General features: G+C 59.8%; 1 protein-coding gene across 2 annotated transcripts in view; it reads right to left on the bottom strand.

Moving 5' to 3' along the window:
• Nucleotides 1-2,797: 2,797 nt before the first annotated feature.
• SLC7A5 (solute carrier family 7 member 5) overlaps nucleotides 2,798-24,591 on the bottom strand; it is a 32,708-nt gene continuing 10,914 nt past the window's right edge. Inside the window, exons 2-10 of one of the 2 annotated variants that reach the window (XM_008508845.2) lie at nucleotides 24,234-24,359; nucleotides 12,557-12,662; nucleotides 11,732-11,776; nucleotides 11,341-11,464; nucleotides 10,271-10,374; nucleotides 9,712-9,808; nucleotides 8,247-8,396; nucleotides 6,508-6,685; nucleotides 2,798-5,277 (exon numbers count right to left, since the gene is read on the bottom strand). In XM_008508845.2, coding sequence (XP_008507067.2) covers nucleotides 5,222-5,277; nucleotides 6,508-6,685; nucleotides 8,247-8,396; nucleotides 9,712-9,808; nucleotides 10,271-10,374; nucleotides 11,341-11,464; nucleotides 11,732-11,776; nucleotides 12,557-12,662; nucleotides 24,234-24,359 — 986 coding nt within the window. In that variant the 3' untranslated portion in view covers nucleotides 2,798-5,221. The remainder of the gene's footprint in view (nucleotides 5,278-6,507; nucleotides 6,686-8,246; nucleotides 8,397-9,711; nucleotides 9,809-10,270; nucleotides 10,375-11,340; nucleotides 11,465-11,731; nucleotides 11,777-12,556; nucleotides 12,663-24,233; nucleotides 24,360-24,591) is intronic. The other variant, XM_070612471.1, reaches the window with a different exon arrangement.

Below are 24,591 nucleotides of genomic sequence, written 5' to 3' on the forward strand. Positions count from 1 at the left end.
AGGAATTAAGGCAGCCTCTCCTGGATCAGGGCAGTGGGATTGCCTGGGGCTCCGGTGAGCACAGGCGGCCACCACCTGTCAGAGCTTGGAGGGGTTGTGACCGCCAAGTGGGCAGGGCCAGACCCATGCCTCGATTTTGGGCCCTGGAGGCCTCCTCTGAGGGGTAAGAGACATTCTCCAGCCAGCCTGCACAGAGGCCATCACACGAGGGGGAACTTCTGGAAACTTCCATGGCCTTCTTTGACCCAGAGAGCATTTGTTCTCAGTGAAACTGGTAGAAACTGGTTTTATGAACAGTTTGTTTGCCTCGACTGTTTTGTGTTTGATTTAATCACACGACTGAGTTCCTACTTGCAGAATTTTTCAGCTGGAGGGAAAGAACTGGGTCTTGCCGGAACCAGCCCTTAGGAAGTGAAAAGGGCAGCACACGGCCTGTTTGGTGTGGCCGTGTTCACAGGAGGACTTGAGGAGAAGTTTCTGGCAGAAGGGTGGATGGTGCTTGGGTCCCAAGGGACACTGCTAACCTTTGACAGCTGACAGTCTATGCAACCGCAGGAGAGCATCTTTGGGGCAACGATCTGCCTGTGTCACTGGGACTGATCCCGACAATCTAGGCTTAGGGCCCCTCCCACCTTCACCATCTCTGGAGGGTGTTCGGAGGACACTGGGGACTTACAAACTCTTTAGAGGCCAGAGAAGTGTCCAGTGTTCAGGATGCATGAAAGGGCTCCTGTCCAGAGGCGAGAGCATGACCAGAGAGAGCTCAAGGGGTAAGCGTCGCTTCCTCCCTGGGGTTCTCGAGACATCCCGAGGCTTCTGAGCTCTCCCACTTGGCTCAGATGTCACCCCCAACCTCTCCCACTCAGCTCAGAACCCCAGTTCCACTTGCCTGACCCTCATCCCCATAGCCTGCCCAAATCCCACGCTTTCATGGTGGTCTGGCTGGTTGCACAGGCAAGGGGGGCTGTGGTGTCAGAGTTCCTGCCTCACTGATGATGGTCAGACCCCACCAACCCCCTCACCAGTTCCTCACATGGACATGGTGGATCTGGAGAGCCTGGTGGGATTTTCTACGAATTTGGGGAACACAGGGAGAAGTCTCCTGTAGCAGCCAGCATCCCATTTTCCTGCCTCCCTCCTCCTCCTCACACTCCCCCTCCAAACACAAAGGCATTTGTCCCCATGCAAGGGGCCGAGTAACTGTAGGTTGTGTGAATGTGTCCCTGGTCCCCCGTGGACATCTCTCCCTCTCCTTCCTCTCCCCCGTCTCTGTCTCAACCTCTCTCCCTCCTTTCTCTCAAAGGAAGAGCTGGCCTGGACAGCTCCTCTCTGATCGCACGTGTGGGACAGTTTGCTTGAGCTAATTTGAGAACTGTCCTTTGCAGTGTCAAGACTTCTCCATCAGTGACAGAGAAAGGAGAGCCTATCCCTGGGCTGGGGTCAGGGCCAGCTGCCGGGTCCAGCGAGGGCCACAGGACAGACTTGAGGAGGTTCCCATTCTCTTCACATGGGTGCTCTCTCCATCGCGTTTCCTGCCTGCATCCACACAGACAGAAGTAGGATCTTAATGCGCCTCTTGAGCCTCGTGATCTGTGCCTCCCACAGAGCTGCCCCTGGAATTGCTGTTCAGCTGGGCTCCCGGGGTAAAAGCGGGAACCGTGTGGGCCTCTGACCACCAGGGGCCAGGGCAAGACGGCCTCCACCCGGGCGCATGAGCACAGCCAGGGAGGCAAGCACCGAGTCAGCCTGCACAGGCAGCCCCCTGCCCACTCGGGGGGCTCCACATCCCCACTGCCCCCACCCAGCCTGCGGGGAGGGAAGAATTCCTCTGACTTGTGCTTATTTGGGGGGGCCCAGCCTGCCTGGCTGTGGGGTCCAGTGTGCAGGGGTGCACTCATGTGACCCTGGTGTTCTCACAAGTGGTAGCTGCACCAGGGACCTGGCACTCAGCAGGGCACCTGCCCACTGTGGTGGCTCAAGGCAGCCCTCCCTGTCAGCCTGTCTGGGGGCCCTGCTGCCTGCAGGATAGAGTGCAAGCCCCTTTGGTGAGCACTCAAGGTGCATGGGCCCAGCCTGTGTCCCTGGCCTGGTCTCGCCTGGAGCTGCCATGGATGGTCCTAGCCTTACCATGGTTCAGGCTGTGGCCACCCCACACGCTCTTCCCATCCTGGCATACCCACATCACACCCGTACCCAAGGCCCCATTCAAACCCCAATTCGAGGGATGGAGGATGGAGTTTGCCTGAATTGAGTGAGTGCTGTCCCTGGCTCTCAGCCCTGCTCCTCTCAGCCCCGCCTCCCCCAGGCTGTGATGAGATTCTTAGGATTCTGGATTCTGGAAATGAAGAGCCGGGCCTGCCCCTCCCCTCCAACCCCAAGCTGGCACGCGCCTCCTCGCTGACCGGTGCTGGTCTTGGCAGTCACCAGTCACCCGAAGGCCTGTGTTATTGCTAGCCCCATGAGGCCAAGTTGTTCCCACCTCGGGGCCTGGAAGCTTCTCTCCACTCTCCTCCTTGGTCTTGACTTCAATGCCCCGCCCAAGAGGTGGGTCTGAATTCCAGCTCAGCCCCCTTGCCTCCCTCCAGCCTCATCACCCATGGAGCGCATATCCACCCCCAGAGGCAGGGGCTGCGGCCACCTCCTACCTCCTCCCACCTCGTCTGGCCTCCCACACCTCGAGGAGGCTGTCAGTGAATGCAAGAGGTGGGATGAGTGACCCCTCTGGGGGATGCAGCCCCAAGGACATTCCTACTCCCCAAAGTCGGTGCTGAAGAAAAGAACACAGAAGACCACCAAATACTTAGAATTTGATTGTTTTTCTTTAAAAATAAACAAAAAACCCCACAGAAAAAAACAGAACTCCCCACCCCAACCAGCTGATCGTAACAGGTTAGCCATTAACAGGACACTAGGGAGAGACGTTGAAGCCACACACGTTATACACGGCGGAGGCGCCCGCGGCTGCTGCCCTCACCACACGCAGCACTGATGTGGCACAGACCCCGCAAATAAATAAACATGGTGCCAACAGCATCCTTTAAATTAGTGAGACGTTAGGACAAAACAAAACAGCAGAAGGACTGGACAAACGCTAGCTTGTTGTGCCCTGAAGGGTTTGGTTTAACAAAAAAACTAAATCCCGCAAACTGAACGCTCGGGACACCTGTCAGTAGTGGTCAGAAAGGCCAGACCTCTGCCTCCCCAGCACCCGACACGGCGGGGCCGCAGGGCACTGGGGCAGGCCGCCTGACTCAGCACCGCAGACGCAGCCCCGGCGGCCCCCGCCTTCCGAGGGGTCCCTGGGCTGGGAGGGGGACACAGCCCGGGAATTGCAGACTGGGCCCCGGACCCACCTTCACAGTGGAGGCCCTGGCATCAGGGAGAAGTGGAGAGCTGCACCTCAGAGCTGTCTTTGACTGCTCAGGGCCCACCCCAGCCCCCGCCTCAGCGCGAAAAGGGAACCCAGGACCCCAGTCCACCCTGCAGAGGCCACGGCAGGGCCACCAGTGCCTAACACTGGGGCCTGGAGGGAGACGATCTGACCTTAGACGACACTGCTCCCTAAGCTGGCTGCCGGGACGTAATGACGGCCCAGGAAAGCCAGCTGGTGGCGGGACGCGCTGGCCAGGCTGCAGCTGCCTCCCCTGGGGAACATGCCATGGGAACCAGAGAAACAAAAGCCTGCTAGCACAGCCTCTCTAGGGAGGGGTGGATGTATGTAGCTGGGCAGCCTTCTCCCTGGAGGCAGACCCCGGGAGAGCCAGTGCGGCCTCCGGAGCAGGTACGGAGTGTGAGCAGTGAAGTCGGATTGAGCTTCCTGACAGCTGGAACGGAGCCTGGGACAGGCGGAGGAGGTGGTAGGGAGGAGGTGATGGTGCCTCGGCCAGGAGCCAGGAGCCAGCCCCAGGCGGCCTGTGGGGGCTGCCGTCCAGCCGGCAAGGCCAATTCTTCAGCCCCTGGGAGAGGGCTGCCTGTGGGCCCGAGGTGAGAAGCCCATCAGTGGCGAGGCACCTGCCTTTCTTGTAGTGTTTGTTTCTAGAAGATTTCAAGTAGAAGGCTTTGAAAAAACTAGAACTCGGCTCCCTAACTGGACACAAATGGGCCAGCCCTGGCATGCTGCCCACCCATAGGAGGTGTGCCATCCTCCTGCCTTTGCGCCTTTGCACAGGCTGACATCCAGGGTGGGATGTACAAAGTCAGAGCCCAACAGCATCCTTCGAGACTGGTGTCTAGCCCAGAAACCCGCCCTGCTCTGCACATCCCGGGCAGCGTGTGCTGGCTGGAGCTCCGGGAGCACCCAGCTGCCCTGACCTCTGCTCGGAGCCCCACCCCCCCAACCCCCTGCAGCAGACACCAGGCCCAGGAACCGGCTCTCTCTGCAGAGCCGGCTCAGCAGCAGCAGCAGCCCCAGTCCTTTGTTTGAAGGTGGCCATTTCCTCGAGATTCTCCTTCTCTCCTCTGGGGCCAGGGAGGGGTCTGCCTTGGGTCTTTAAGGCAGAGAGATGCAAGCCCCGGGGCAGGTTTTCACTGACGTTGCTACGTCTACAACAACAAAAGCACGAGGGTGCCAAGTGCACGTGGCCGCCGCCTGTCAGTCTGTCGGTCAGTGCAAGTCCGCCGTCCACACCTCGAGGTCGAGTCTCAGTAACTCTGCTGGGGGCTGACGTGTTCCGCTCTCTGGATCCTTCTCCTCCCTGACACCGTGCAGGCACCTGGCCCCGGGTCACATTGGTGACAGGACCTGGTCCCTCTGAGGCACATGGGGCTGTGGGCGGTGTCCGGGGAAGAAAGACTCTCCCCCTGCTTCCTTGCCCCGTTTCTTTAAAAAATAATCATCTTGTGGCATTACTTGACCCAAAACTTAAGTTAAAAAATAATACAAATAAACCAAGGTGGGAAGGGAGGGGGCCCAACTGGCAAACAGTCTGTGGTCGGTGGGAGCCCCGCCGCTTCTCCGTGCAGCGATCACGCCTCGCAGACTTGCGCCTCGCACACTCGCGCCTCGCACACTCGTGGAGGTATCGATGGATGTCCGTCTTCTGGGACTAAATTCGTACCAGTTTTCACAGTGGCCCCGACCGCCTGGCCTGGTGGGGGGACAGGGCGGGGTGCTCAGCTGAGCTGCCTGGATGATGGGAGCGGGGTCGCTTTCTAAGTGGGTAAGTTGTCCTAAAACGATCTTTGTGCATTTTCTGTCTGGCAGGGTCTCGGCTCCTCTCGCTTATATCTCCTGGGGGACCACATATAGGAGCTTCTGGCAGAGGACCGTCGTGGAAACTGCAAGAGGAGAGGAGAGCAGAGTTAGGGGGGCTCACGCGGTCAAGTGCCTGGGGGCCGGGCACCAGTGAGTGATGTGGCTTCGGCTCCCCCCGCTCCTCATCGCCATGCCTTCCAAAGGGGTAAGAGAAGCCAGAAACCCAGAATTTGACACGAAGCCTCCTGACTCGTGCGTTGGTACACTGAGGCCACGGGCCTCCCTGCGGTGGGCGCCAGCCTGCACTCCTGGTTAGAAGAGAGAAGTGCTGTGTGTCTGCTGTGTCTCTAAGTCACCCAGGGGGTGTGGTCGAGGAACTCGGCAACAGGCAGGGGCTGGCTCTGCCCCCACCCTGTCACAGAACCCCAGGATCATCGGGAGTGACAATGGGGTAACAGGTCCCGCTGCTGGAGGACAGTTTGACAGGCCCTTCCTGTGGGTCCACACCTGGGCCCCTGCCTGGCAGACACCCAGGATGGCAGCAAGCATGCCCATCGCTGGATGGTGGCTGCACGCCTGCCGTCCTGCAGGGGGACAGGGCAGGTGGGTCTGTGCAAGGGGCCCAGGTGAACACCTGTCACCCATGGTCCTCTGCAAGCACTGCCTCTCGGGGCTGACTGCAGGCTGGGGTGCTCCCGCCTTAGGCCTTGGTGTGTTCTGAAAGGCGATGAACTGGGCACCTATGGTCTGGGCAGGAAGCAAAGTTCTACTGAAATGACCGAGTGACCGGCCAGGTGCCAATCGCCATCCTGGGGATTTTAAGAGCCACTCGGGAGCTGTGATCAGGGTGAAGGCCTGTAGACACCACTGACTTTTCCAGGAGCCTGTCACATTAACAGCGGTCTCAGTACAGGGCCCTAACGTGGCTTGTAAATGGACCCTGGGATGGAGGTGCTGACACCCTGTTCCTCCCCCTCTGCCTTTCTAGGTTGGCCGGCTGTGTTTAAGCTGGCAACAGACAGTGAGATTTCGTTACTTGGCCAAAGCAGCCTGGTCTTCTGGAACCCCTTGTTCTGAGATTAGCTGGGGCCAAGCTGAGCATCTATCCTTAAAATTTGTGGGCCAGACATCACTGCCAGACACGCCAAGAGCCCGGACCCTCGGTCAATGCTGTAACTGCCCCACCCCCAGCTGGGGGATTAGATGAGAGCAGCAGACAGGCTGCTCTGGGGACAGGCGCTGGGGAGCCCAGGGCAGGGACGGAGCGAGGCCTGGCTGCCAGGCTGCTGGGCTGCGGCCCAGGAGGTACTCACAGATGCCCTGGAGGAGCCACTTGGGCTTGTTTTTCCAACAGACCCCGAAGAAGTAGATAGGCAGGCCGGTGAGGATAATGGTGAAGCCAATGCCACACTCCACAGGGGTCTTCCAGAAGGAGACGGCGATCAGGAACAGGCAGGCCAGGATGAAGAACACCGGGAGGGCCAGGTTCACCTGGGGCCGGAGGGCAGAATGATGGGCATCGGCCCGGAGCTGAGGCGGGGCTGTCGGTCATCTATCACCTCCTTCCCATACCTCCTACGTCCTCTTGGTCACAAGTCCTGCCCACCCTGGCAGCGCTGCATGCCCACCACCCTCCTGCTCTCGCTGGAGTGGCCCTCTCTCTTGGGCCCACCCAGCCTCTCCCATGGGCCCCCGAGAGTGTACCTCATGACCTGCTCTGAGCCCACTCCTGCCCCCCGCCCGGTCCAGGAACGGCGCTGACCTCCCAGGGCTGTCACATTGCCCGTCGTGCTCTCCCAGCATTTACCAGGATCTGACCTGCGCTGGTTTCTTCTGAGTCAGCCTGGCACGAGGCCAGGGCCTCTTGAGAACAGACACCTCACCCTGCTCTCCGTTTCCCTCACTCAGCACACAGCTTAGCCAACAATTACCCAAAGTGCAGACAGTGCTGAAGGGTGAACGGACAACTTGGTCCCTCGAGGCTTCCCAAGGTCATGGAGGGTCGGCCTCTCTGGTTCCCATCACACAAGGCAGAAAGCCTGGCCCAGCACCCCTCCCTCTGGCCGCCTGAAGCGGAGTCGGTGCTTCTGGGGAGACTATGTCTGCCCATGAACAAGCAATGAGCGCCCGCCTTCTCAGAGAGCCCTTCATGGACAGGCCAACCACAGTCTGCACCGCCCCGGGCAGACAGGCCCACCCACAGAGGTCACAGCAGACGAGCCACAGCAGTGCCCACAGCCAGCCCGGCCCAGGCTCCACAGAGGCTTGATCCCCTTCTACATCCACTGTGCCTTGTGCTGGGGGAGTTTGTCTACACAGAATCAACCGTCCGTCTACACACTGGCATGACTCCCCGGGAGATGAAGGTGAGGAAGGACCCCACTTGCTCAGCCCAGACTGTGCATCCCTCTGCCCCACAAGGACACAGGCCACCACATGCCCAGGATGACAGGGACATGGCCCCCCATGAGACACAGCCTACCACGTGCCAGGCTGACATGGGACCTCTGCCCACATGCCCCCTTCTAATGCCCCCCCTCCCCCGGCTGTCCTGCCCAACGCTGACCCAGGCCAGTCAGGCCCATCACCCTGCCTGCCTGCCCCCCATCCCCTGCCCACCCAGCGCTGCAGGTTTCTTATGTCCTGCTTTTCACATCTTGCTAGAATATAAACTCTAGAAGGGCAGGGATCTGGGGGCTCTATTTTGTCCTAGGATGGACCCCAGCACCTGGAACCATACGCTTAGCACTCAAGAGACTTCCAATAAATATTTGTCAGTTGAATCATGCCCCCCCACATCTAGCTCAGAAGCGCGTTCACATGTGCATCCTGCTCAGTTCTCACCAGAACTGCCCTGGTCTGCAGAGGGGACAGTCGCTCAGAGAGGGACGGTGGCTTGCCCAAGGCACATGCCAGGAGGGGCAGAAGCACAAGGCGGTGTGGGTGCTGCCTCGTGACCCAGGGCCCTGAGGGACACTAGGACCCTGTTGCTCAAGCGCACGACCTTGCGAGCCCCCACCAGCCCAGGGTTGACCGCTGCCCAGGCCCTCACCTTGATGGGCCGCTCCAGGTCCGGCTTCTTGTAGCGGAGCCACAGCATCCCCGCGATGGCCAGGGCCACGCAGAGCCAGTTGAAGAAGCTGAAGAAGTTGATGACGGAGAAGATGTCCGTGGAGAAGGTGTAGAGCAGGGTCATGATGCACTGCAAGCAGAGAAACCGGGGCCAGGTGAGCCCTCGGAGGCCGCCCCAACACCGGGCCACAGCGGGGCCAGCCCACCACCCCACTCGCTCTCGCCTCAGAGGAAGCCCTGGGCTGAGCAATACGCAAGTTCTCAGATAGCAGAGGCAGGTGCAAATGGGAAAATGGCAAAGCTGCGTGGACCTCACGGAGGTGAAGGCACCACCAACAGCAGGAGCAACGCCGGGAAGCAGCCCAGGCGCCCTCTGCGGGGTCACCAAATGAGCCACCGTGCACTGCGCCATGAACACCGCGGAGCGGCTTCCAAACGGAGACTGCACCCTGTGGTAGTTTTAAACTTGTCCAAATATTATTCGACACACTCCCTTCACGAGGTGGAACCTCTCTCTGTGTCGGGCCATACTTAGCGACTTGCTGCCAACAAACAGCGAGACAGAAACAACGGAGCGTGACTTCCAAGGCAGGTCACAGAAGACACGCACACAACTTTCTGCCCGCTGTGCCTCTTGGCTCACTGGCCCCGGGGCAGCTGGCTGCCACGCCCTGAGGAACCGAGGCCTCTCGTCCTGAAGTGGCTCCTCCAGCCCCGGCTGAGCCTTCAGCAGGGGCGGCAGCCACAACGCTGTGTTGATCACCAACCCCTTGAGGGACCCTGAACCAGGGCCACCCAGCCCCAAACTCCTGACACAGAAACTGAGAGGCAATCAATCTTTTCCATTCAGGCCGCTGCATTTTGGGGCGATTTATTACACAGCAACAGAGAACTAATATGATCGCACGTACTGGCGTGGAAAGACGTAAACAAGCTGAAGAAAACGCACGCAATGTGAACAATTAAAAAAACAAACCCCGCGTGTGTCACACACCTGTAAACACACCCACGAGGCTCTAGAGAGGCACAGAGCAAAGGAGGCTGCCGACACTCAGCAGTTCCCTGGGAGAATGGGGCTTTGGCCTCGCACACTTCCAGACTGTCTGAAGTTTCTTTACAGCGACCATGTATTGTTTTTGGAATTAAAAACTTTGAAAAAACAAACCTAGTGCCCTTTGGTGTTCTGCGGAGCGGCAGCAGAGGCCACAATGCAAGGAAACACTCGTGTTCACTATCTGCATCTCAGTCTCTGCCTTCGGTCTGCAGCCCAGTGGACACGAGGTAAAGCTGGGACGGGTGTCACGCACACGGGACAGGCAGCCTCCCTCCCTGTCCCCTCCGTTGGGGAGCCCCCCAAACGATCTCTGAGGGACAGTGCAGTCTCCATTTCAATCTGCTGTGATCCTCCCAGGGACAGGGGACCGTGGACGGCACCGCAGACTTACCGTGAACAGGAGGGAGGGCATGGGCGTCAGGAGCTGCGGGTGGATCATGGAGAGAATAGAAGGCAGGTGGCCCTCCCTCGACCCCACGAAGAACAGCCTGTGGACAGAGGAGCAGGCAGTCAGCCATGTGCCCGTGCAACCCCAGGCAGGGTGGGAGCAAAGAGGGCCCGTGCACGAAGGCTGGGGTCCCTGCCGTGGCCTCTTGGTGACCCTGATGACTCAGCTGGCAAAGAGAGAACTCAGCCACCTTCCTCACCTCCAGCCCCCCTGGCAGGGTGCAAAATGTACCCATGAGAGAGTCTGGAAGGACACAGAATTTGTGTCACCTCTGGGCAGGGGACTGGAGTGGTGGGGGAGAGTTTGCTGCTCCTTTATTTCTGTATTACTTCAAGGTTTTGACAGCTATACGTTACTCAGCATAACACACAACGCTTCCAGAGCACAGGTTAAAAGCCGTGTGCGGCGGCTGCCCGCCCTGCCAGCTCAGCCGGTCACCGGGCTCTGCTCCTGCTCCCGCAGAACCTGGGTGACAGGAGGGCGGTCCCCACCTGGGGCTCACCTGGAGGACGTGAAGAGGGACCCATTGACGGAGCCAAAGCAGGATAGGCCCACGAAGACAGGGATGATCCAGGACATGACACCCAGGTGATAGTTCCCGAAGTCCTAGACAGACGCTGAACATGAGCACCCTTGCCTGCGGCTCCAACTTCGGAGGCCCCACCTTCTCCCCCTGGACAGTGCGCGTCCCCACGGCCCAGCCTCAGCCCACCCGGCCCACCTCTGTCTGCACGGCCCTCCCGCCAGCTCATCATGAGGCTTCGGCACACGCAGTGACTCCTCGGGGTCTGGACTTGGGGGTGTCCCAGGGACAGGACCTTCTTCAGAACACACCCCGTGTCCCACTCCCGGCCCCTGGTTCTAGCACTTTCCTCAGGCCCTTCTGTCCTGGCATGCCACCAGGTCCACTGTGTGCACAGCCCTTCTCCCCACCCGTGAGTCTGCCCCCCGAGCACAGGCAGCTGCCTCTGGCTGGGTCCCCAGCACCCGGCCCAGTGCAAGACAGTGAGTATTTACTCAGAAGCTGGGACGGGCAAGCACTACCCTCGCCTGCCAAAGTGAGAGGACACCGCGGGGGGTGAGCCCACTGGATCCACCAGGCGGGCATTCGCAAGCCTGCTGGTTCTATTTGGGGCCCTACCCTGCTTGGTTTGGGAGACTGACAAGGCGCTCAGCCGGCTGCCACCGTGGGGCTGCCGCCCCTACTCTGAACCCTGCGTCCAGACTGCCCAGAGGTGGCTCGGGGTGTACCCGGGCAGAGGGGGAGAGCCGTCCAGCCCTCGGCTTTAAAGGCGGCCAATGCCAGCACCACCGCAGACGCGCCAATTTAAAGCTGGCCAGGGTGCGGCCGGGGCAGCAGCACTTTAAAGTCCCCTCGATCCTCACTAGTACAGCAGGGTGAGAACCAGCGCTGTACTTCCGGCTGGCTTGGCAAAGCACAGCTCAAGCCCTCCGAGTTGAAAAATGTGTCCACTACAGACGACGGGCCCTGTCTGCTCTGCATCACGGGCTCGGAGGCGGCAGGGCTGGCCTCAAGGAGACCCGGGCGGATGCTGGCAGGTGGTGTCTTACCACGGCCACGGCCTCCGACGTCAGCATCTGTTCAGTGGACAGCGTGGTGAAGTAGGCCAGGTTTGTCAGCACGTACACCAGGGTGACGATGGGGAGGGAGATGATGATGGCCAGGGGCAGGTTTCTGGAAGGAACAGGAGGGGCATGTCTGTGAAACGGGGATTCCTGCACATTCTGATGGGGCTTCTGTCCAAGATCACATGGCCACCATGTGGCCAGTGTGAGCCCAGAAACCACCCCCCACCCTGATCCAACCCCAAGGCCCCTCCCACTGACCCTGCCCTGCTTCTGTCCGCGGCTGGGCTGGGCCCAGGGACAGGCTTGGAGAGCCAGACCTCTCCCTCCGTGCACCTCCTGTCATGTAACAGAATGCCTGTACATACACGCCTACCTGTAGGGGTTGATCATCTCCTCCGTGACAAAATTCAAGTAATTCCTAGAATTTAGAGAGCAGAGGTTACTTATACATTCCTCCCAGTCATTAGGGACAAAGGACACAGAGTCCTCAGGGATCCCCTCCTGGCAGCTCTGGGCTGGCTGAGGGGAGACCCCCGCACCTGCCACCCGGCCACTTGGTAAGCCACCGGGGCAGAGGGTGCAGCGCTGCTCCCCTAAGAAATCCACACCCCTCAGGCCCCTCTGTTCCGAGGGGACACGGAGCCCAGTCTAGCGGACTCCCCCCCGCATGCCCTCGCAGACCTGCTTCCCGGCTGCTCACACGCCGCACCGAGCACTGCGGGCTGGGGTCAGAGGCTACCTGGGGCAAGACTGCAAGGGCAGCCCTTAGGGGTTCAACGTCCACCTCCCGGCCTGCCGTCCAGCGCCTTCCCGCCACCTGCCATGCAGCCCTACTGGCGGTCCTATGCAGCCGGCCAGAGAGCAGCGCCACAGCTAGGGGCCCGGGGCAGCAAGTGCCAGCACAGAGCTGCAGGCAGGCACTCTGCTCGGGGGCCGAGGACCATCAGGCCCAGATGCTTTCTGCCCATCGGCCAAGGTTCATCCACAGGCCCTCTCCTCAGGGGCCAGACACAGCTGTAAGTGCTACCATGTGTTCCCTCTGTGCCTTTTCAGGACACGTGGGGCTCGGAGCAGCTCCCAGAGGGTCTCCTGCCACTCTCTAAAACTGCCTGTGGACGGCCGAGAGTTAGATTTCTGACATTTGGGGGTCCAGCCTATATGTCCCAAGCCCCAGGGACCCAGACATTCTGGAACTTACCATCCCCCATAGGCAAAGAGGCCACTGTACAGCGCCAACACGATGTTCCCCACGTCCAGGTTGGTACCTTCAAAGGAGAACTTGGGATCCAGATTGGAGATGTCACCTGGCAAAGGCCAAACAGACAGAAAGGAATGTGGGTTAGAGAGTGCTGCACAGAGGGCACGCCTCAAGTTCTGGAATGTTTCTGGAGCAAAATACAGTAACAAACAAAAATGTAGGGGTGAAGGTTTTCCACTGCGACTAATTAAATGCACCTGCTGAGCCGCCGGGTGCACACATTTCCCAAACTTATCCCAGGGCTGGGGGTGAGCAAGCAGAGTGAGCAGCAGTGACCTGGAGAAACGTGGCCCCTGAGAGGCCCCTGGTCCACCTGAGGGGATGTCAGCTCTGCTGACTTTTGGCCATTCTGGGCGCCAGCCGCCCGTCCATACTCTGAGAGACGGGACACCCGAGACGGTAGATGCAGGGGCGGGCCTGCTTCCTCGGGGGTGCAGGTCAGAAGGGAGGGGCCGATCAGCCCTGGTCACCCCCGAGGCTCCGTGACGCGCCCTTCAGGTCAGGGGGATGTGGGTTTGAGCTTTGCTGCAGCCCTTAGTGCAGCAGAATCCAGAGCTGCGAAACCTGCCCCGGCCTCCCACTGCGCCATGCAGCTCCAAACACCACCTCCCTCATAGGCCGCTGCAAGCACAAAATGACCCAAAGATGACCCAGATCTGTCCTGGGACCACGGCAGCACCAACACCCTGCTGGGAATCAGGAAACGGTCCCGGTGGATGGTGCCCCTACTCCAGGACACACTCCCTCCCCGGGGACTGCTTAGTGAGAGCCTTCTGGACAGGTGTCCACACGGGCATCTCAGCCATGGTCCGTAATCCAGATGGACAAGGTATTGGGCTCCTGGACACAGTGGGGTGGGGTCTGGATGGCTTAGTCCACTTCTCTGCTGACCCTTTCTCCCTGGAACGGGCAGGACCCAGCATCCCCGGGGACTACAGTCTCCCTGTTTCAGAGCCTGCAGACAGACAAGCCCGTCGAATCTGTGCTGTGGCTCAGTGAGGTCCGTGTGTGAGTGTCCTGGGGCTGCCCTCACAGGTGGACACAGACTGGGCAGCTTAGACAATAGAGATGTCTTCTCTCATAGTCCTGGAGCCAGAGGTCTGAAACGTAGGGGTCACAGGGCCGCACTCCCTCCAGAGGCTCCAGGGGTGGGTCCTTCCTGCCTCTTCCCGCTCCTGGGGGCCCCAGGCGTCCCCTGGCTTGTGGCCATATCCCTCCAGCCTCTGCTCCATCTTCACACGGCCTTCTTTACTGTGTCTCCTCTTGTCTCTCAGAAGGACCTCGCTGCCTTGAGAGGCCGCCCGAATCCAGGATGGTCTCATCTCAATGCTCACCTTAATTACATCCGCACAGACCCTTTCTCCAAATAGGGTCCCTTTCACAGGTTCCGGTGGACATGTGTTTTGGGGGATACCATTCAGCCCAGTACAACAGACACCATGACATGTGGGCATCTCAGAGGGTCCCCAGCTCCTGGGACAGCTTCTGGTGCTTCCCGAGGCTCAGTTACATCGTCTGCGAAACGGTCCAGGAACGCTCACAGGCCAGGGGTTGGATGGGCTGGCCCTCAGCTCCCCACTGACGAGGGTCACCTGCCCAGTGGGTTTCTAGTTCCTGGCTCCCTCAGTTCTGGGGCGGCCAGCGCACAGACACGCACTTCACAGATGACTGCCTTGCAGGAAGGAGAGCTTGAAACAAGAGCAAAGACACCAATGGAAACGAAGGCACCCGGGTCACTTCCCACCCACCCGACAGTGGCTGGCCTGTCAGGCACAAAGCTGAAGAAGCTGGACTCTTAGTCAGATGTGGACTGCTCATTAGCTTGGGGACCGATTCTTTTTTGTTTTCCCTGCTTTTTCTCCCCAAATCCCCTCAGTACATAGTTGTGTATCTTAGTTGTGGGTCCTTCTAGTTGTGGCATGTGGGATGCCGCCTCAGCATGGCCTGACGAGCAGTGCCATGTCCACGCCCAGGGTCCGAACCGGCAAAACCTGGGCTGCTGAAGCAGAGTGCGCGAACTTAACCACTCGGCCACGGGCTGGCCCCCTGGGGACCGTTCCTAACTGAGTCCTTGTGGCTCTGGACGCAAGGGTCTGTGCCCTCATCCTGCTGATAAGCCGCTGGCCCAGGTCCCATGGCACCAGGCTGGGAGGTGACCCCAGGGCTGCTCCATGGGTCAATGTCACCCATAGCTGGTAGGTCTGAGGCCCCTCGGGGTACAGGGGATGGAGGACACAAAGGGGTTCTATGCCTTTCACAAGGATGACAGCCTTGGTCACCCCAGGAACAGGACAGGGTGATGGTACATGTGGAGGTTTGCAAAGGGGACCCTTTGAAAGAGAGGTTCCCATAAAACCTTGTCATTTTACTCAGCTGAAGCCTGCATTTCAAAGGGAGCACCGGGTTTCCTATGGCAAACACCACACAGGGAGGCGAGCCCCTGAGTTCCTGTTTCTGGATCCATCGTCTTATTCTGGACGCCTGGACTCTGCGGGCTCATCTCTCCTGACCATGCAGGTGTGCTCAGGCTGCCTATCTCCAGCCTGAGCCGGAGCCCCCACCCCCTGATGAGGCCTTGGTCTTGTGATGAGAACAGTCTCCAGGGCCGCTGGCACCTCACCTGACCTGACGCCTGCACATGACCTGTCTTGGAGGCCCGGGGCTGGCACTGCCCGGTCACAGGGTGGTCAGCAGGCCGGGCGGGTGGGGGCAGTGCAGAGAGCCAGCTCAGGATGGCATACCCCTCAACAGTGCCTCAGCAGAGGGCTCCCTCCCAGCTGCTCCCCAATGGAATGTTCTGGAATGTGTATTCCTTTACATTTGCAGAGCCCTGCACGTCCCAGGGCCTTGCCCACATACTTCGGCTGTGGGGAAGGGGGAGGAGCATCTGTCCTATAGTTGGGGAAACTGAGGCTCAGGCTACCTGCCCAGGGACATAGGGACCTGCCAGCATGCAGCAGGGGTCTGGGACCACAAGGACAGCTCCTGTGAAGGCCGGGGCTGGCGTGTCTCACCTCCGGGTACCGCATGCATGAGCTTGAGTCCTTGCCACCTCAGGCCTGCTGCTCTCCCGGGACACTGCGGGTGCCCCTGAGAACCCAGGGGAGGCCACCCAGGATGGCTCCCCCTACCCGGATCTCCGAAAGATCAGGACCCCCGAAGGGCGCTGCCAGGCCAGGCTCCTGCACCCACTGGAGCACTAAAGGTCTTTCACAGTAAAGGTTCCTCACAGGTAATGCACATTTGTCTTGAATTTTAATTTCCTCATTAACCTGCCCCATTTTCCCATTAGGATCTACTTTTCTATCTCCTGTTTATTATTCAAGTTGAATTTCTCTTCGCATATGCTGGGATATGGGTTTTGGCTCCCACCTCAAGCATGATCCTGAATTAGCGACACAGTGTGTCTGTGTCTCTGTGTATGTGTGTGTGAGACCCTGCTGTGCAGGGCGACGGCTGCTGTTCTCGCTGAGGATAAAATTCGAGGCTTGAGATCGGCCTGGGGATCTCAGGTAAGAACAGCTGCCCTGAGGCCTGGGCAGCTTCGATGTTCTCATGAAGGGGTGACTCGGCTCTGTGGTCCCCGGCTCAGAGTGCTGACATATTAACGCAGTTGTCTCCCTGGGATGGCCATGCTGGGGACAGAATTTCTGCCATAGCGGTATTTCCTGGGATCGACAGCTTGATTTTGCAGCCTCTGAAACCCCAAGAAAACACTAGCTGCTCTGGGCAAACACAGACTGAAGAATCTCGCCGTCTTGCCGGGACCTCCCTCAGCTGTCTGGGGCCTCCCTCCTGATGTCCCTTGGAGGAAAGCAGACATCCAGGAGCACAGAGGGACGGCCCCCTGACACCGTGGCCTTGAGGGCAGCCAGCAGACCTCCTGCTTCTCTCCTGACATGGGGTGGGGGGTGGGGGGGAGAGCAGGCAAAGCTCAGCCAAGGATTTGGCTGCTTTGGGCCCCAATCAACCCACCACAAGTTCCTCTGAGCTGTACCCCTGCCCTGTCACCTCATTCTGTCTCCTGCCTCCCATGGACACAGTGTGCCCCACTTCAGACCAGGGACGGAGGGAGGCATCTGAGAGTGAACTGCCCCGAGAGTGGGTGGCACACGTGCCCCCATGGCAGAGCTCCTGGTTTGCTTGGCCTCAGCCTGTGCTGGACACTGGCCTGGATTGAAGACCCGGAGCTCCAACGGGCACCCGACCAAACGCTGGCCGATCGCACTGCCCCTTCTCTTGATGGGCGCCACAACACGGGCGCCAGGACTGTTGGCTCTGGGCAGTGCTCAGCTTGGCCCCCACAGGGCTGGCGCAGCCTGAAGGAGCTCAGGGGTGACAGCCAGGGGCAGCGGCTCTGTCTGGCTGTCCTGCCGGGGCTGGAGCCCTCACAGCAGGTGGGCTCAGGGGGGTTTGGAGAGCTGGAGGGAGGGCCCGCCTGCCCGTCTCCAGGGCAGCGAGAAGCTGGGGAGGCAGCCATACCTCCATTGAACGATGCGCATCAGCAGCTGCCCCAGGCCTGGCAGCCGCCACGGGACAGAGACGGGAGACACGCTCCTTCCCGGGAAGAAGGTACATTCTAGACTCCACAACGGTGGTTCTCAATAACCTACCTGCCCCCAGCAATCGGGGACATGTGGGGACATTGGAAGACACATGGGGCTGTCACAGCTGGGGTGGGAGTCATGTAGTGGGTGGAGGCCAGGGGTGCCGCCCCACAACCTGGAACACATGGGGTGGCCCCCACAGCAGACAGTCCCCGATGCAACAGTGCCAAGCAGAGACCCTGCTCTAGAGGGCGAGTGACAAATGCCTGGCCCACGTGCCACCACTCCCCAAGGCCAGGGCACACATGCTGCCTGCCCGCAGCCTTCTTTCCCCTGGACCCCGAGCCAGGGCTTCATCGCTGTTTCGGCACAGAAATCCAGGCACCGGCGGACACGGGAGGAAGGGATGCAACAGCCCCAAGACTGCCGAGCTCCTCACTTAGGCCCTGTCATCAGGGGGCCCCGGTGACTGGGAGGGCAGCCGGAAAGCGGTCAGGATGGACGACAGAGAAGTGCAGGCCCTCCCATGGGGACCAGGGGGGCCCCACAGTAGGACACCCATGGTTCCTGTCACACCGTGGGGTTCCCTGGGCTGTTGCCCCTTCCCTGGGGCTTTTCTGTAGATCTCAAGGCTGCCTCTAACCTGCTGCCCAGGCAGAAGGCAGCATGCCCCCCAGGCAGGTCCTAGCCCTCAGGGCATCCATATGTGCCCTCGGGCAGGCCCCTAAGCTCCGTCTCCTTCGAGGCTGCCTCTCCTCGCCTCGCCCTGAAATGCAGCCAGGCGGGAGGCTGCCAAGAATGAGAAAGCTAGCACACAGCCAGAGACCAGGCCCTCCGGCAAATCGCAATGTCACAGCAGCCTTGGGAACCAAGCAGAGCCAGGGTGACGGGGGCTGGAGCGTTCAAAGGGCCCTGGGGATCTGACTTCAGGGAAAAGCAGCCCAAATCTCTGTGTCATGCAGACACAGCCATGGGAACCATCGACCCCGGGGGGCACCCCCACTCTCGGAGAAGCCTCCTGGTGCACAGAAGCCTGGGAGGGTACCCAGCGGCCAGGTGCACAGAGGGACAGGACCGGGAGTGGTCCTGCCCCCCAGCCCTCGGCTCCTGAATCAGAGGACAAGGGCTCCCCACAGTCCCTGTTTCCTGGGACCACGCCAGGCCTCTGCATGGAGGAAGACCTGGTTCAATGCTCAGCAGGGCCTTGCCTGGGCCTGGGCATGGGACCGCAGCCCACTGACACCCCCCATCTGGAGATGGGGGTTGGGAGGCAGCTAGAGGAAATCCCAGAGTATCTGGGCTGACTGGGCCTGCCCCGCCCCACCCACTGCTCTCCCTCCCGTCATGGCCCACGGGCACCCCTCCTGGGACAGGACTCAGGACGCTGACGAGGGGAAAGTCATTCCCCAAACAGGGGGAGCATCCACCGTGCCGGAACCTTCCACCTCCATCCCACTTGAATCCCCTGGGGTTCAACATGATGGTCACTTACATCATGCAGTGCACTAAATAGTGTCCCCCCAAATTCATGTCCATCAGAACGTCAGGATGTGACTGGATTTGGAAAAAGGCTCTTTGCAGATGTAACTGAGATAAGGACCTTGAGATGAGATCATGGATGGGGGGCCCAAAATCCCATGAGTGTCCTTCTAAGACACAGAGAAGCAGAGAGACAGTCGTGGGAAGCAGGCACATAAGCACGGAGGCAGAGATGAGCGATAGTGCCACAGGCCAAGGAGCCAGCGGAAGCTGGAGGAGGCAGGAGGGAGCCTCCCTCCAGGTGTCAGCGCAGTGTGCCCTGGTTTTGGACCCTGGCCTCCGGAACTGCGGGAGGACACATTTCCGTAGTTTTAAGCCCCCAGTTTGTGCCATTTGCTATGGCAGACCCAGGACACGCTCTGCAGACAGGGACAGGCGGGCCTCACGCCATCCGCGTCAGACCTCCCTGGTTTCCACTGTGCTTCATGGACACGGACGACATGGAGCAGCTATGGCCTCAGATCCTGCTTCACAATCATGGGCCAAGAGAGCAAGTGCTCAGCTTCGGGCTCCTGCGCTGTGAAACGGGCTGCCCACGCCATGGGGCCACGGGGCTCTGAGTCCCGTCTGGTCAGTGGGCTCTGAGTGCCCGGTGCCCTTAGCGGGCTCGGGAGAAAGCACAGTGATGGCTCCCCGGCACCATCCAGAGGCCCAGGGTGGCTGTGGGACCTTCGCTCTCATCCTGGAGGGGGAGGCCAGCTCACCAGAGCCTGTAACTTCCATCCTGTTAAGACTCTGGATGCTAAGTTAGCAGAGAGCCCTGCAGGGCCAACAGAAAGGCTTCAATTAAAAACTATCAAAGAACGCACACAGGAAATAACAGCCAACCCTCCTTCGACCGTGGTTCCATCACCACAGTCCTTCCTGGTGGCAGAGGGGGACTGCTGAGTCTGCCGCGTGACCTGCGCTCTGGGTGTTCTCAAGGAGCAGACTGGCCCACGGGGCACTGGCCACCAGGCAATGGCCCTGCCCTGCCTGGCCCTGTCCCGTCTCCAGGGGCACAGGCGACTGGTGTGGAGAACTGAACTCCAGCCCTGAGCAGGCCCCTGGTTACAGTGTCCTGTGGTCCCGTGTGACCCTGAGTCACTCTGAGCCAGGCTCTGTCACAAGTACCCTTAAGTCCTCCCATAAGGGGGTGGCTGGGCCTGGGAGCATGTGATATGCCTGTCCCCTCCATGCGATGGACCACAGCCCCGCTCAGGGCTGCTCTGAGGGGCCTGAAGACAGCGAGAGATGGCCCCAAGGGCCCTGAGGCAGCTGCTGCCATTGCCACCATTTCACAGATGAGGAAACTGAGGCTCCAGGAGGTGAAGGGATCTGCCCAAGGAGAGCCAACCTTGAGACCCAGACCCTCTGGGGACAAGTGTCTCTGCCCTGTCCCTGTGGGCTTCCAGCGCTGGCCTGGCTGCCTGGGGCCTTTCCCACCACCTCCCTTGTGATGCCCATACCCGGCCCTAGGGCAGGATGGTGGGGCGGGACTTCCCCCAAGGGAGCGCACACATCCGCTCTGGTGTCTACCATTGCAGGTGACAGGCCACCTCTCCTCTGAGCCCTGGGGGCCCACTAACCTAAGAACCGAATGTAAACTGTAAAGTGACTCAGAAACCAGTCTCCAGCCCTGGGGGCAAGTGGTCATTCCCAGCTCTCCTGGGCCTTCCCTACTGTAAGGCCACTCCTTCCAGCCCCGGGGCATCTCCCTTGCTTCCTCCATCTCCCCATCCCCGAGTCTCTTGGGGACAGCACTCAGACATAAGAGATAATCAACAGGGAGCCTAAGAGCCTCCACTCATGGTGCAAACCACACTCAGGTCTCCTGGCATTTGGGGCCAAGGACCCAGCACTGGGTGAGCTCCTGGGAGCTGCCATGGAGGCTGGGTTGGGGGGCTGGGGCGGGGCCTGCCCTGGTGCAGGGAGCCTTTCCCTCCTCCCACACCCTCCAGGAGAGGGTGTCCTGCGCAGACGCACTGTGGGGGAGGAAGGACACATTTTTGTGGATTTTATCTGCACCACTATGCAATCCACTCTGCAACTGCTCAAGGAGACACGAGTTCTTCCCCCACGGGACGCTGCAGCCCTAGCAAAACCACAAGGGTCCCATTGTGTGTCCTCCGGGAGGGACCTGGGCATGAGGGACGAGCTTCCCACACCCCACTCCCGGCCTCTGGTCTTGGAAACACCCACTCTGCTTTGGGAACAGCCTGACCTTGGCGTGTAACAGGTAAGGGGCCGATAGACAAAAGAACAAGGACAAAAGCTGGTGGGCACCTCCTGGACCAAGACGCGCCCTCTGCCCACCACGTCTGCCTGCTTCTCTCTGTGGCCTCTGAGGCCCGGCCACCCCACCCATGCTGCGTGCGACTTGCTACCCGGGTCTAAAATGCTGACCTGTGTTCAGGCTCCCCTTTGGAAAAGCTGGGAGCAAACCCAGACCCCCCCCCCATGGTGCTCCCAGCCCCAGGGGCAGCCTGAGCCCCTCCCACCCCCGGGTTCCAGCCCAGGCCTGGGGAGCTGTCCCTTCATCACACTATGTCTGTGCCCTCATCTAGATACCCCTCTGGCCCTCAGAAGGGCCTTCCTGGTCTGGGCTGCAGCCCTGTCTGCAACTCTCCTGTCCGTGAGCCTTGGCTGTCTGGTATCCCCCCACATGGTGTGAGCTCTGGGCAACAGGACTGTGTCCTCCTTGGGTCTCAGCACAGAGCTGCAGTCAGGGCCTCAGAAAGTTCTGGTGAAGGACGACAGGAAGAATCTGCTCGTGCCCAAGCCCTTCTGCAGCCCCTGGCCCACCTGGGTGCTGGGTGGGCCGAGGAGGAAGACGGCTTAGTGTGGGTGGGGCGGGCACCCAGGGTGAAGGAGAGAGGCATGCGCAGGCCAGTCTATAAGACAGCTGGTCACATTCTCCAGACACAGGATGCCGGCGGCCAAACTGGGCACGATCGAGCTGAGCCCCTGCCTGAAGGACTGGGCCCTCCCACCAGCCATCAGCACAGGACCCATGGGATCGGGCAGGCTGCCCAAGAGCTTTGCGTCCAAGGGGAAATAGAGTCAGACGACTGTTGTGAGAGAAAAGGGTCAACATTTGCAACAATGCATCCTCTAGAAAGGAAAGCATTCATCTGGGAACAAAATACATCTCGAAGAAAAACAGGGAGCAGGAATTTGCAGACGCTGCACTATATCCCAAGTTCAGAAAGGAACTGCTCGGGGGGAGGATGTTTTCGACGGCAACAGAATTATAAACATATTATGTGCTCGAGCTGAACAAAGGCTCTTTGCTGTCCCTACCAAACTTTGTTTTTACAAATCAGGTTCCCCCGACATTCCTCATCTGTCTGCATCTAACATGCCAGCCAAGCAAATGCCTTCACAAGCAAATCTTCCATCAAACGGCAGCCTTCCTGGCTGGACAGCCGGGTGGGCACAGGAGGGAATTTTCCTTCTGCCCATTGGCCCTCCCCGGCTGAGCTTTCTACGAGGCTGGGGAGTTAGCCCAACCGGGGTCCTTGAGATCTGAGGAATAGGGAAGAAGATAGAGTCCTGTCTTCAGGAAGATGCTGGAACCTGCAGTCCCAGGGGGGCTCTTGGAGTAGGGGTAGCACGGGGAGCAGAAGAGGCACGGCTTATAGGCAGACCCCGGCCCATCCCAGCCCTGCCTCGGGCTCACCCACAGGCGGTCCATCAAGGACTCCCTGGGTGACCGGACTCACGAGGGCTGAGTCGCTGGTCAGACACATGCTTCCAGGACGAAGCCAGGCTCCTGCAGCCGTGGCCTGGGCTACCTTCCGTACAGACAGATCTGGGAACCAGGTGGATTTTCCCTCAGCGATGACGACTGCAGCCAATGGATGCTGGGGTCCTACTAGGTGCCAGCCGCTGTGCTAAAGGCTTCACACATATTAACGTATTTAATAAAAGATGGTCTGCCTGAATTATCTGGATTCGCGCTTCCACTTTACCAGGTCAGTGTAGATAAGCACTGTGCGCTTCTCTCTTCCTGAGAAAGGGCTGGCGAGGGCTGGTACCATGGCAGCCCCTGCAGCCTCATGTGCACCCAATTCTCCTGGATTGTGAGCGTCTCCTGCACAGTCTCTTGTCTCCGGATGCTGGGTTCCTGGAAAGTGCAGTGCCCCATGTGGCCGGTAGAGGGGGGAAGGACACAGGCGGGTCCAGAACTGCAAGGATGGGTTTCTGGGCATCATAGGCAGAAGCCCCAAGGACACATCAGGGATGTGGCCATTAGGGGTTTTCCACCAGCCCAATCCACTGCTGGCCGGCCCCAAAGTGTGCGAGGAAGCTGCACTACCACAAAATGACAGCCACTGCCTGAACGGGGCTTCGTGCTGTATCCAGGCCCTGTGCCTCATGGGATTTTGGACACAGCGATGCAGACCAGGCCCAAATCCTGGTTCTCCCCACAAGAGCTGCCTCCAGGACCAGCCAAATTAGCTGGCAAGGCCCCTGGTGTGCTAGGGGACACAGGTGCTGGCCTCTCATGAGCCCAGCTTTCTAACAGCACTGAGACAGAGAGTGAGGCCCGGGGTCCCACCTGGCCCTACACACGGGGCTGTGGGGGCTTGCTGTGCATCCTCATGGTGACCTTCTCTGCAGGGGCTCTCAGAACCTGCCTTGGACCAGCTGCTGCAGGATTGCTGATTTGCGAAAGCCACACAGACACCCACCCTGGGTCTGCTGTCCACCCCGTCCTGGAGAAACCAGTGCTTCCATTTGCCAAGAGACACCCAGGAGAATGTCCCCGACAGTATCTTCCATAGTAGCCAGAAACGGGGAGTGACTCCATCCCCATCCACAGAATATATCATAGCACATCCCCGAGGAACGCAGCCTGACACTAGGAGGACATACTGCCACTGAACACCAAGGCACGTGACCCACATGTGACAGGACCCAGCGGCAGATGACGAGGGGAGAGCTCAGCATGGCGGATGCTGGCAGGGCAGGGAAGTCCATGGGCATAAGGACTCCACTGGGGGCTAGGGTGTTCTACAGTCTCCCCTGGGGGCAGCTACAATTCACCCATCAGCACCGACGACTCGTGCACGTTCCAGTGTACAACATCCACCTCAATAAACACAAAACTGGCCACAGCTCCTCTCCTGGTGCTCACGACGTGCCAGGCACAGCACTCAGCTCTCTCCACAAATCCCTGTGGCTCCATCCTCTGCCCAGCCCCCAACCCCACGTGTGGGTAGGAGGCGGGGCTCAGAGCAGACAGGGCAGATCCTTCAAACAGCTGTGGGACCACTGTTGTTGGGGGCATTCAGTCTAACTCAGTGTCGGCTTCTCCCGGGAGTGTGACCCAGCTAAGTGGAGTAAGCCCCTTCATGCTAGCGTGGGAGATCTGCAGGCTGGGGGCATTCAGAGATGGGGACCCCCATTTAGGGTGAGGGTACAGAGTGGGTGACATGCTGGATCATGGCAGATCTGAGGGCTGGGGGCATTGAGAGATGGGGACCCCTCCCCCGGCATAGCAAAGCCTCAAGGGACAGCTGTTGGGGCCCTGAGGCCACACTCACCTTTCCCCATCTGGATGAAGCCGAGGAGAATGATCAGGGCCAGGGCCAGGAGCTTGGCGGCCGCGAAGGCGTCCTGCACGCGGGTGGCGGCCTTCACGCTGTAGCAGTTCACAGCCGTGAGCAGCACTGTGGAGACAGGGCAGCGAAGTCAGTCCTGCCGGACAGGCGGTCAGCACAGGCTCAGGGGGAGCCCAGCCCCTTTGGTGGCTCTGATCCTCCAGGACTTGTTTCAGTAAACTGGACAGTTCTCAGGCCCAAGGTCAAAGCTGAGAACCACATGTTCTTGACCCTCAAAAGAGGACAAAGCAAATCCGCTACTTGCAGGAGCACGGCGTCCGCCTCTCTGCACCCACTCAAT

The sequence above is a fragment of the Equus przewalskii genome, chromosome 3 (assembly GCF_037783145.1).
Source record: "Equus przewalskii isolate Varuska chromosome 3, EquPr2, whole genome shotgun sequence".
Lineage (NCBI taxonomy): Eukaryota > Metazoa > Chordata > Mammalia > Perissodactyla > Equidae > Equus > Equus przewalskii.